Source organism: Diorhabda carinulata, chromosome X, assembly GCF_026250575.1.
Source record: "Diorhabda carinulata isolate Delta chromosome X, icDioCari1.1, whole genome shotgun sequence".
NCBI lineage: Eukaryota > Metazoa > Arthropoda > Insecta > Coleoptera > Chrysomelidae > Diorhabda > Diorhabda carinulata.
The window spans coordinates 20,297,430-20,311,374 of NC_079472.1; the positions used below are offsets into that span (position 1 = coordinate 20,297,430).

General features: G+C 32.0%; 1 protein-coding gene across 1 annotated transcript in view; it reads right to left on the minus strand.

Annotated features, from left to right (window-relative positions):
• LOC130901829 (uncharacterized) overlaps nucleotides 1-13,945 on the minus strand; it is a 109,790-nt gene that overhangs the window by 11,101 nt on the left and 84,744 nt on the right. Inside the window, exons 8-10 of the mRNA XM_057813451.1 lie at nucleotides 13,193-13,441; nucleotides 9,669-9,881; nucleotides 5,810-6,233 (exon numbers count right to left, since the gene is read on the minus strand). Coding sequence (XP_057669434.1) covers nucleotides 5,810-6,233; nucleotides 9,669-9,881; nucleotides 13,193-13,441 — 886 coding nt within the window. The remainder of the gene's footprint in view (nucleotides 1-5,809; nucleotides 6,234-9,668; nucleotides 9,882-13,192; nucleotides 13,442-13,945) is intronic.

The following is a 13,945-nucleotide window of genomic DNA, read 5'->3' on the forward strand; positions in this document are numbered from 1 at the left end:
TTAATCTTGTTTATTAGTACTTTCCACGTTTCTAAAATGTATAATTGAGTATACACCGACAGAAATCATTTTCACTTCTTAATATAAACAAATATATAATTTAGAAAAAATCTAAGGAATACAAACCGAATAAAGATAATCGTACTCAAAGAACTAGAATTATCATTCACTTTCTTATACTGGCAGTTCCGAGAATTTCTCAATAGAAAATAATCATTAATATATTGTATAAAAAGTACATATATCTTCCGAGCAAGTTTCTTCGTACACGATTCATGTGAGGGAGAAATATGTGTCGTACACTGTACTTTTTCCACGGATTCTTTGTTGTTATGTGTTCAAAAGGGGGTTTGGGAATTAAATTCAAAATATATATTACATAAATTCATTCTATGTTATATTTTGAATTGGAATTAACAGTTATATTTGAACATAACTTAGGTAGAACGTTGCATTTCAACACATTAACCGAGGTCGAAGTTGAAGTTGATGGTGAAACTTATTAAGCTTCTACAACATTGTTGTGTTCAGGTTCTGGTGGGACTGGAGACAGCAAAATCGTTGAATTTCCATTCCGCGTTGCGGGCTAATATTAAAAGATCTGATCCTACATTAACTAAAATAGACGCAGAATACCTTCGTAAACAATGGCCTCTTTATAATTCTGAATGTGACAATTGAAAATATTTCGCTGTATCTTTTGCTGTAGTGCTAAATTTATCTATTCACACGAGCTGTTTTGAAAATTTGCCATTTGGGTATCTCATAAGTGAATGGTCGGATCTTCGCATATTTTCTATAAATTCGGTAGAATTCTACTGTGAATGTGAAATTTCTAGGAATATTGGTTATATTGTAGGGTAGTTCCATTAAAAAATTTTTGTTTTAAGATTATTCAGAACGAAAATTGTAGAAAAACAAAATTTTATTACTATTTTTACGAATTTAAATTTTTAGTGACACGATTCAAGGTTTTCCATATAAATTCTTTTTAAAATCTTTAGATATACAAAACCTATGGTTCAATCAATTTTCATTTCGTTTTTCTCACTTTTGTTTCACCGTGTATAACCGAAATTAATAATATATAATAACACAAATTTATTTGCGGCTATGATACACTATCATGGCTTTTTATAATTTTTCTTAAAACTCTTAAAAATTATTGAAATGGAAAATGGTGAAATAAGTCGTAGAATAACAAATTTTTCATGTGATTTCACGTGATGTTCACCATTTTGAAATGACAAAATTTAGAGTTTCACCCTGTATGCACAAATTCGGTAAAAAAATTTTATTGAACATGTCCACTCAATTGATATCCTAAACATACCAGTTTTCTCTTAGTTTTCTTTTATTTTAGTCTTTATAATTTTTCTCAAAATGTTTAAGGATTATTGAAAAGGTAAATCGTAAGAAAAATCGTAGAAAAACAAATTTTTCTTGTGAATCCATGTTAGTTTTGAAAATTCCATTTCGAAGTGACCAAATTCAGGATTTCGTATATAAATTTGTTCAAAAATCATTGAATATATACAAAACAATTATCCAATCAAATCTGGTTTCGGTTCTCGTTGTTTTTGCAACACACTGTATATAAAAAATCGAAAATAGGATTCAATTGACCATTTTCTCGTGTTTGGTATACAAAATTCCGTTGCTTTCCCATATTTTCTTTTTCTTTCCGTCTTAATATTTTCTATTTAAACGTTCTAATATTATTGGTAAGGAAAATCGTAGAAAAACACATTTTTTTTATTATTTCACGTGATTTTCGCAAATTCCATTTCGATGTCACAAAATTCAGGGTTTCCCATAGAAATTCAAGTTTTAGAAATAACACTCAGATTTTCCCAAACATACCTTCATCAACAAATCGAAGACCATCAAATCCTTTTATCAATTTGAATTTTAGTTCCAATTTTGAGTGCTGAATGGATATGCAAATGAATATTTTATTACGGTTCATTAAATATATTTGATTTTATTTTGGTCACAAGCTGAACTACAATCTAAACTGCAGGAAAAATTTTGTGGACTGCCGACAATGTGAATCTATATCCGAAAATATTGTTCCAGAATTATATATTGAGGTGAAAAAAGCAATTTTAATTCCCTTAATTGAATAATTTTCCAGAAATTTTCATTCAGTGCTTAGTGACCGAAAAAATGTTTTCCTCGCATTGTGATTTCATTTTATTTCTTCATTGGGTGTATTTTATCGAATTTGCTAAATTTTTTGAGGATTTAAGATTCTTGACTATGTTGGATCAAATTTTTTCTATTTTTGTTACAAAAAATGCCTATAGTTTCGTGTATTTTGATAAATCAACACAATTTCTAATAATTATGGTACTCCTCAGCTACGAGTACGAAAATCATAATGTTAATTTCTTTAATTCCCTTGATAAGTCTTTCAAATGAATCAACAATGTATTTTCAGAAAAAGAATTCTCCTTGGCTTACATTCTCCAGTCCACAAAGTTATTGTAAGCGGTTTCATTTTCGACTTATGTGCTTGCTAGCCAATTATCGAATGCTTTTTGAACAACATCTGGAGGGTATTTTCAAGATATAGATCTTCGTATGCTATTATAATCAAAATTTAACCAATTTAAATTATTATTTCAATAATATTATTTGAACAATAAAATGAAATATTTGCCAAAATGTTGTGCAACTTCATGAGTTCGAAATTCCAGTTGGTAATTTTCTGACTTGTGATTCCTGGTTCCGCAACAGGCCAGTTCATAGACATGTGAAATAGAAATGATGCAAAATATCTATTAGGCTTTAACTTGACACATATATCATATCAAGAAGCTTGAAAACTATTTTATAAATCTCTGTTTATATACAATCTCTTCCACAATTGTTCGAAATGCCATATTTCCGGCAGAATATTGGAGCCTTGTCGTTTTATTTTCTTGATGAAGTTGAGAGTTTCTGATATTTTTATCGATATTTTCATTTATTCTCCTTTTTCTCGCTTTTATATTTGTGATTGAAAGCACTCACTGATAATTCACCATGATTGAACATCGAACGACAAACGTAAATAGAAAATCTTTTCAGAAACTTTTAGTAACAATCTCCATCACAACTGACACTCTTTTGATATGAAAGTTTGTTATGTTCGCTTACATTTTTTTATCACAATGAATAGATTTTAATACTCGTATATCTGTAATTGAATCTTAAGTTGATTTTCAATTATAAAATTGAAAAAGAATTTTAAATATGCTACTTAAACAAATATTCGAACTTATGTTAATTTTTCTTCAGTTTTGACGTGAAGTATAATATTTTAACGGCAACTGTCAAATTTTGTGCTTATTCATTCAGTAGTTTATTAGTTTATTTTTCAAACTAGTCAAACACTAAATATTCTCAAACAACGAAATACTGAACGGTAAGAATAGATTTGAAGTAAGGACTGAAAAATATTCTGCTATCCAAACTCAATCCCCCGTATTTGCAAAATAATAAAAATGGAAACAATTAAACATCTAAAGAACTTTTTGGTCATTTTTGAATGGGAGTTAAGAAGAGTTTAGAAGACAGAAGCGTGCGTATTGTGTTGTTATGTTAAGTTATGTCAACATTCAATCTATATTACTATTTACCCGCCACTGTTTCTGGCGCTGACAGCAAACAATTGACAGGACGCCTCTGTTTTAATATGTATCTAAGTATTTGTGGATGGGTACTCGTGCAGTGTCTCTCTTAAATAGTGTTCCAAAATGTTCCATTGAATTCACTGAAGGAGTCGTACAGCTCGAGCAACCTTCGTATCTATAAACAAACTTTTCCAGCTTCCTGTGAATCACATTTGTCAATAGTTTCGGTGAAATCAAGTCTATATATGAAACTAATGTCGAATGGTGTGTGTTTCAGTCAACTGTTTAAAATTAGACTTCTCACATGCTCTTTGGGGACTCAGAAAAGAAACCGTTCAAAAAAAAACCACCAGACCTAGCAGTGTCTTTGATGATGCAATTTAATGTTTATCCCTGATAAGCAAAAGTATCCATGACTATTGTTGCTGCTAACACGATTTTGCTTTAAGAAAAATGAAACTTGGGTATGTTGTTTTTAAGTACTCAGCATATTTATTCCACGAAAATAGTTCCATTTTGAAAAATACAGGGGAAAATTTGCTGTATCGATGAAATTAGTAGCTGCCTGCGGTCATCCTTTGTTTTGAAAGTCCTAATTCAAACGGGATCTCAAAATGTTCAATTTCTTCCTTTTGTAGATTAAAAAAATGTACTTTGCCTTATCTTTGCTTGGATGTTACTTTCATTGGGATTCAAAATTTGAAAGTTTGTGGTTGTAAATAATAAAAATGGAATCTTATATTTTTATTATGTTCAACAATAACCCCTTTTGTCCGAATAATGTTACGCCTATGACATTTCTGGTGCTTCAAATACCTTCTAAACAGATTATAAGTGCGTCCTGAACAATTAAACTTCAATGTATAATGTAGCTTCACGTAACGGCTTCAAATTATTGAACCTGTGTTATAGTCGTGAAAATAGACCAGTAACTTTATTTTTTTAAGAAAAAATCTCTATATTCCAACAATTTTATAAAAAAAAGCATATATGATAAACAGCCGTTATAAAAAATAAGAGCAAAACCGTAATAAAGATAAGATCATCGCTGGTAAAAGTGTAATAACTATGTTGAAAAAACAAAAATAATTAAGTGAAAAAACATCTACTTTTCAAACAACCCTCATATTGGTACTACTTAAATTTGTATACAGGTCCGAGGTAAAGAGAGAGTATAAGAGAGGGCTAGAAGTGTCTCCTTGCAGAAATCCTTTATTTTCCTCCGGCACGTTACCTTGTTGCTTAAATATCCTAATAATTTCAGAAATTATCCTACTAAAGCATAAATTGATTAATTAATTGTTTTATCACATATACGAAATCATAAGTTGTAGAAAATGTAGACAAATAAAAAACAACATAACAATTAAGAAAAATGTAGGTGGCGCTAATTCACAAGGGAAACAGAAGAAATTTTCCCAAGGATAAAAAAAAGTTTCAAATAATTTGAGAATAAAACTCAAATGATACAAAAACGACATTTGACTTGAAATAATCAAACTTAAATCTTCAATATCATTTAAATGGCGAGGTTTCCGGAAAACATATCAGATACTTTTTTGTAGAGCATCAAATTTTCTACAAAATTTTTTAGAGAAATTTTTTGTACAATCAATTAATGATAGAGTATGAATTTTTTTCTAATGAACTGAGAAAAAAATAAAACAAAAAAATTAAAATTAGGAGCCCATATTTGGTAAGAATTTTTGTAAGGTGTCTGGCAACCCAGTTTTCCGTGTCAGTTGTGACAAAAATAGTTTATTTTAAAGGACTTCATAGTTGATTGAATCAATTGCCTTTTTGAAATCTACGAACAGACTACACAATTTTATTTCTGGAAGATGAAACAATATCCATACGTGGCAATGTAATTGATTGAAAATCCCGAAAAAGGAAGACAGATTTCAATCATAAATTGATATTCTTCAACCTGAAAATGTAAAACATCCATTTTCAAGTGACAGTTAAACATCTAATTTTTTTGAAAGGTTAATATATCAATTTAGCAATTGAGAGATATTTTCATTCAAATTTATATTTTTTATTTCTACGTATTATATATATTAGTTTTTGAGTCGTAAATTCGAAGTTTTCGATGTAAATATCACTTTCCTTATTGAAACATTTTTTATTCTGTCACTAGAATGTCACTAGGATGCATTTTTTTATACGAAATTTTCACTACTTACCCCATCGAAGGACGTAGGATAATGAAAAGCAATCTCTCCGCTGGCTCCTCTATATCTCAAGTTTTTCCTACATCCGGGAGTTTTTATATATTTCCAATGTCCTTCGAATAAAAGCGTATCGAAATCATCTGACGCATTCATTCCCATTACGTTGAATCGTAATTCTACCACATTCGACGTTGAAAAATATGTAAACGGAATGAGTCTACTTTTATCCACAGCGCACAGACAGTCTTTCGGAACACCCGGTACGTCGTTCCATGGTACTTCGTAGAATCTGAGGGTGGCTGATGTATTCCCGAAACATTCTAATTGATTAGTATCTCTGCTGATAACTGTTTCACATCGGCGGTTCTTTACTATCATCTCGGTTATTGTTATTTTGATGCGTTCGTCTTTTTTTACTTCGAAACGGTAGACGCAACTAGAAAAATGTTTGTTAAGATATACGTTCCTAATAAGTACTAGTAGTCCGGGGGCGGTAAATGCTACAGTGTGCAATCATAAAGCCAAGGATAAAACAGTAGTATTCCTATGTATTTTGAGCCGCTGAATTCAAATATGTAGCGAAAAACTGGTAAGTTTTTTTCTAAATCTTCTTCTTCTTTCTTTTTTATAAGCAAAAAGCTTGTGTTTTACTTCGTATCCGTTTAGAGAGGTTGGCGCTCCATCTCTTGCGGGGTCTTCCAACGCTTTGGCGCCCTAAGTGCGATTTATCTCTAACTATTTTGACTATTCGGTCGTCATTCATTCGATATATGTGTTTGTTCCATTCTCTAATTTTTCCTAATATCAATTCGGTTACGTTGTCAATATTATATGTTTTTTTAATGTCCTCGCTTCTAATGTCAAAAAGTGCTTTTCCAGCGATACTGCGCACTATTTTCATTTCGTTAGTTTCTAATATTCTCTTTATGTTCGATGCCCTGGTTTTCGCTGTGTATGTTAATATAGCCTGGATGACAGCCTTGTAGATTCGAGATTTGGTCTCGATCCCGATATATTTGTTCCGGAAGAACAAAACGTACTAGTTTTTCGCAAAAACGCCGGGCATATTTGGATTCAACGGCTCAAATTACAGAACAACACTGTTTTATCCTATGATTGCACACGGCAGCATAGACTGCTCCTGGACAAAAGCTAAAAATGGAATTTTTATTTCTAAATCAATGTTAGGCAGCTAAATTATTGTGAAAAAAAATTATTTTTCGATTAATTCCCTTGTATCAAACATCTTCGGGAAATTACGTTATATAATTAAAGCATAAAATATTTAATCAACCCTCGCCATTTCAAATAAGGGTTTATTTCAAACCAAATATTCCACTAGGGATTATTATTAAATTTAAAGCCAACTAACCCGATAAAATGATGAAAATTAAATTCCTGTGAAAATTATACTTTGAGATAGGTATGCGGTTAGGTAGCTACATCTATCTCATGTTTATGTAACGGATCTATCTAACTGAATTTCAAAACGCCGGTTGATTCTAATGAAAATGATACCTCAAACAACCAATAATCGAATTAAATGAAAACAACATATTGATATTTCGACATTAAACCAAAGCCTGATTGTAATGAGGAGATAAACGCAATTCGTTAATCGCCACTGCAAAAGTAACAAATGTTTGTGTTAGTGACACACATAATACCTATATCTATTGTGAAAAAAAATTGATATTTCATATATTAATGCAATAGTTTTCGAATTATTTCAGAATTCCAAGAATAGTGGCAAATATTTTGAAATTCGTACAGAATTTGGTTTGGTCCTTTCTTGGTATTTCTAGTATATCGGGTGTTTCAAAACGTTCGCATGTGAGTTATATCACTGCATTAAGCGAAAAAAATCGATTAAAAATCACCAAACAATCACATGTCTATAACGCAAAGTTCAAAAATGCGGCAGCAGATAAATACTTTTATAGCTATCTCGACCGCTCGATAGGGAGGAACTTAAACGTTTCACAAGCTTTGATTCGCTAAACGTTATTGTTAATTTGCGATTGATCTATGCGTTATAGACATGTGACTGTTTGATGATTATTAATCGATTTTTTTCACTTAATGCAGTGATATAATCGCATGTGAAAGTTTTGAAACACCCTGTATATCGTGTAACAAACATCAATTGTGTCACATTGATGATAATCTCTAATCTCGCAAGATCCTCGAAATATTAAAGTTTTTGTTGATATTAATGATACATAATACTTTTTTAGAAACTCTTGACATATTTTTTTAGCAAATTTGTAAGCTTAGTTTGATTAGGACTATTATACTGTTATAACTTTATCCCACGATTTTCATAGTTTCCTGTTTTTTCAATTTTTTTTCCATTGTATTGAAAAATCAAAAATTGGACACAATTTTCAACTGATAATTTTATTATTACAACTTTGGCTTGAAATATTGAAATCACAAGATTTACAAAACAATCCCCAAAAAGGCAATAAATATAGATCTTGAGTTTGTTATTCTGTCAATGTACCTTTGTTTTAGGAATCGACATCTAACTACGCCCTAAGCCTTATTATTGATCATTTATCTAATCTTTAACATATTAATTTATTTAAACACACCGTTTACTTGTATTGAATTATTTATTAACTTACTCGCTGATAAACAAGCGCTTATTTATACAAAACTAATTTCTCTATAATTCCATTCTAGAATGATAGTAAAGAGGGCCTTCCAATAAATTGCTTCTATAAAGACGGGCACACAAAGAGTGAATAATTTATAAAATATTTGCCGTTCTTGGAAATTTGTACCTGATGTATCCACCAAATTTTAGATTCTATTAATATGATCGAACCGAACCGGCTTCACAGTTCATGTCCTATTTCGCTAGTGGAAGTAGAATAGTATATTAATTATGAATGTCATCACGTGGAAGGGATAAAATTAAAAACATAGTTTTTAATGGAGAATAAGTTAAAGGGTAAAATAGTAGTACGAGGTCTGGCTATTAAATAACGAGACTGCGCGCCTAGAGGGCGCTCATAAGGGTAGGGTAAAAAACGAATAGTGCGTTGGGTATCTAGATATCGTGTCTATGCATGTCCCGAAACACGTCACTTTTATACTATTTGTGCAGTAGCGGTTTGAAACGAACGTGTTTTTTTCTCGCGTCGAGCAACGTATCAATCTCAAATTTCTCGTTAAATTGAAAAAAAACTCCGATTGAGAGTTATAAATTATGGCAAGAGGCTTATGGGGACAATTCTCTATCTCTTACGTATGTTTTTGAGTGGTGTAAGCGCTTTATTGAGGGCCAAGACAGCACCGAAGATGATCAGCGCCAAGGTTGCCCTATGACTATTTCATCTCCGGAAACAGTGACCAAAATCAACCAAATTGTGCGTGCAGATTGTCGAAGCTGTAAAGCAAAAAACGGCAGAGCCCTCACTAAATAAGACTTCCAGCACTACTTCGACCAATGGAAAAAACGTATGGGAAGGTGTGTGGCGGAGATAAGGGGGTATATTGAAGGGGATCATTTGAATGTAGAATAATTTTTATAATAAAACCCTTTTTCGTAAACAATCTCGTTATTTAATAGACATACCTCGAACATATCTCCAACTAATTTATCCTATAACGCAACAGAAGTTTATAATCTGCATAAAAATGTTTAAAATAAAAAAAGCACAATTAATAGCCTTTCCAAGCATATTAACAGTTATAGATGTTCTCATTTGAGATAAGTTTACAATTTTGATTCAATACAACCAAATTTTTTCCGTCAATTCTCAAAAAACTACATGTGAGAACTCTGTCCATGTAGTTTACATGGACAGAGTCCTTATATTTCTAAACACATAAATTTGACATAGAATAATTAAAGATTTACCTGATGTTTTTAGCTCCTCCTCTACCGTATAGAAAAATATCTCGAGGCGATTTGAAATGCTGAGTTTCTTCTCCGAACCCTCTCCCTAGACTGCCCGACATTCCAGACCGCGTGGAAATGTCTCCAAACTTTCTTGAACACGGCCCGTCCCCGTAAGGCTCTCCGTCTAGATGCAGGTCAACGAATTCGTAGAGGGCCTTGAACGTAACCGGTCTGGAATTTGAGACTTTTTGAGACTTATTTTCGGTAGCGATTTTTCAAAATTGTTATTGTCTCGTTAAATTTGTACGTTGGCTTCGCCAAAAGTTCTAAAACTAATGAGAGAGGACCCCAAAGACCGGAGACGTACTATAGATTGAAAAAAATATTCATTGAAATTTTAATTAACAAGAATTAATAGCTAACATGAGACATTTTCAATTAGAGATGGCTATCCTGTGTTAATTTTTTTCTTGAAAATTATTTCTGCCTTTATATTTCGAGGCAGGAAGGACATTAAATCAAATTTTATGGTGGTGAATAGATGGTAATATAATCCTACGAGTTCTAGCTTTTATAATGGAATAAACTCTAGGAAAATTTACTATTAAAGTTTTAGTATTGAAATGTACATGATGAAACACCTAGAATTGTTTTTCTTGCTGTAGTGATATTCTGACAGATATATTTTCAAATGTGTTGAATATTCATCGCTAGTCTGACAATTAGATATCGTAGTTCACAGTCCTAGTTCATAGTTATGACAGTGGAATGTCAAGAATAGTAGCGCACATAGACCAGAAGGCTGTATTGTATCATTTGAGAGATAATTTTCGTTATTTTCCACAGTGAAATTTTTATTTTTATTTGTAAAATGTCAGATGTCAGTTGATACCAAAAGAATATTCACAGTAACTATCGGCACTTCAAGAAAATGTGAATTCTGTTTCTCAGTAACATTGGTTTCAAGCTATCTTCATCGCAAGAATAATGATTCATTTGAAATGTTTGGGAGGGAGATTGTTCAGAGTTCCCTGGACTGCGGTACAGGAAAAATTAAGTCAATATGCATTGAATATTTGCAGTTGCAGACCAAATCATTCACGTATCATTGAAGATCGAGATATATGGAAGGAGACAATAAAAAATAGAGATAAAGAGGTCAAACCTAATCTTCATGACAGAAAAATAGCAGAGCGAGAGATTTTCTTCGTTCTACTTAGACCAGTCGATATATAAACCACAGCATTCTTCTAGAATATCATAAAGTCTGTTGCAATAATTGACAATTTTCCTTATTATAATGTTAGAAAATATAAGGCATTGAATAGCAGGAAACGATCTAAATAGTCTGGTTAAGGTTTAAATATATTGATGTTTTCTATTAAATTTGTTCTACGTGATTAACCATGAAATTTTAGCTAAACTTGACCATGCCATTTAGCAAAACAAAAGGGATTTTCTGATTTTGGAGATGTGATAACTTTATAGATTGGCGCTACGGTTGATAAACGACTTGTATTCGTTTCTTTTACTGAATAACTTAATATTAAAACTTAATAGTGTACGTATGCTGTTCAAAACAAAAGCTGGATAAGCAGATATTGAAATGAAACAAATATCAGAGTTTATTACTTTTCTAGCTTGTTCACTTAATTTATCTTTACGACTTTTCAATGCAGACAAATTATTTGTCATTGACTACAATATTTCTTTAAAATAGCATCACGCAGTTCCTCTATTACTCATGTCTCCTTCTGTAATTAAAATTAATGGTTCGCGGACTCTGAGTTTGCAATATTTATTGAATTTACAACAAAGGTTTCGGTTTTAGTAACCAATTCAAGATATTAGCTTCTAACTAATTTCTATAAATGTAAAATTGGTAACAAAAAAATCTCTTTTAATGCATCGCCAATCAAGTTTTTGTGTTTATTTGGAACATATTGTTCTTTCCGAGGATTTCATCATTATAAGTAGTTATCTATTTCAATTGAACTAATTTTTTACATTTGACAAATTCAGAGAGGTTTATGTCCTTATAATTTACAATTATATTCCTTCCGTTATGCTCTTCTCCTTGCCTATCGAAGCTATTGTACATTCAGAAGACAAACACGTAAACTATTTTCTCTGAACGTCCAGGAAAACCAATGCCGATCAGTAATTCTGAAATTCCCTACGGGATAATGTAATTCCTGACATATCGTACAAGAATGGTTAGTATCCTACAAGTTTTAGGTCAATACTCCGAAGATTCCTATTATTTTATAGTTATATATTTCAGAGCAATAACCCAGACTCCAGGCTATTACACAGATAGAAGCGAGACTTTTCTATAAATATTTCATAGCATTTACTTATAACTATTTAAATCTCAGAGAGGTCAACAGAATTTGATGATTTATATTAATTATATGATATTTAATTAGTCATTTCTTCAATTTTGAGGAGAATTTGTACACGGGAGCTCTACATATTTAAGGAAATAAACAGCTGCAGTGGGGTAGAGAATGATCAATATGAAAAAAAATGAGAACGATAAAATATCATTTGGAAACCAATTTTTAGAATTAAATTTGAACAAACTTAGTGATGAAGTACGCCATATATGTTTAGGGTATCATGGAGACCATGTCAACATGCCCCACTGCAGCCCTACAAATCCACTTCTCTTCCACCTTATAGTGAAAAAAGAAGCATTTAGGTACAGACATAGAAATTGAAAAGTCAGAAAAGTTGACAGGTCACCTAAGGATAAAGCACAGTAGTGACAAACCATCGGACCAAATTCATAACATTATGGAGACAGACATTCTATTCAAAGACCGTCAATTAGGGGTTAATAAATATTTTTTCCATACTCGAAATGCATCTCTATGGACCAAAACTCAAATTTTCGATATACACTATTTGTTGCTAGCAAAAAATAGATGTGATCAAAAGTGTTCGAATGAAAATTTCTTAGAAAGCACATTCACATTCTATTCGATAGGGAAGCGGTCTTGAAAGCTATTAGACACTACAGAAATTATAGTGTTTGGTTCAATCAATTATTGCTCGTGTCTCTTGGTAATGAAACATCTTTATGTCTAGCTTCGAACCCGTCAACTGATCACGTTTATCCAGTGACAAACCAGGGTAGAAAGGATCCGATCATATGACCACGATCCGATTAACTCGAGCAGTTTTCCAAGACTAGTGAACGTCATCCGGATCAGTTTCTGAACAATCAGGCAATGTTAGGGCTAGCCCTAATAGTTTCCAAATTCCAAATTTGATTCAGAAAAAAGAATCATTTGAAGATGTACTTTATGAAGATGCTAAGAACGCACATACAGCCGAAGTGTTTCAAATTAGAGAACGATTTGAGATGTACCTACATCAATAGAGCAAACATAAAACGAAACACAGTGAATGTAATGAGTTTTAACGAAGATGTGATAAACTTTTGTATGAAATTTGGATCATGAACTACGATCCTTATAATAAATATATTCAATATAATATCATGCTCATACTAACGGATAATTTATAATACTCACTTTAAGGCGGTTGAATCGGCTACCCTCAGTTCAAGGGTGAGACTGTCCCCGGATGTCAGGAAACTTTCAGCCAACGTACATGGTCTGGGAAATCTTGTCAAATTTCCCAGAAGAGAATGGTCGCAGCTTCTCGGTACGTGCTCTCTGCAATAACGGGCCAACATAGTGACGTTTTTCTTGTTACTTGTACTGGAAGATGATTGGAGAGCGGAACTTTGACGGTTTTTCGATTTGTCTCTTATACTTGAACTTGAAAATAAGTAGATAACGATTGATAATAAGAGAAAAAAATGTGTATTTTCACAATAAATGAAATATATCTCAATGAAAAATAATTGGACGGAATAACAAATAAGTTTGCAGAAATTTCGAATTAAAATTCGAAATTTGGCAAGAGTGCTTGAGAGGGAGTAGACGAGGAGAATTTTTTAAACTTTTGACGAATGCGACTGTTAAGACCCCGTCCGGTTAACAAAATTCCAATCTCTTGAAACAGCTACTCACATTTAGCCACAGTGCAGCCAAAGGAACTTAATTGGAGTTCAGTATAGACTGATGTACTGTTATAAAAATATTTTGGTTTCATTACATTGAAAATTGCTACGAATATTAATAAAGCAATTCAAAAATTTGAGTCTCACTTTTAGCGAATCGATTCAAAACCATATCATTATCGCGAGAAGAAGTCAGATTCTAGAAAATATATAGATACAGTTTCTCAGTACTATAGTCTTTTTTATAATAAGAGAACTG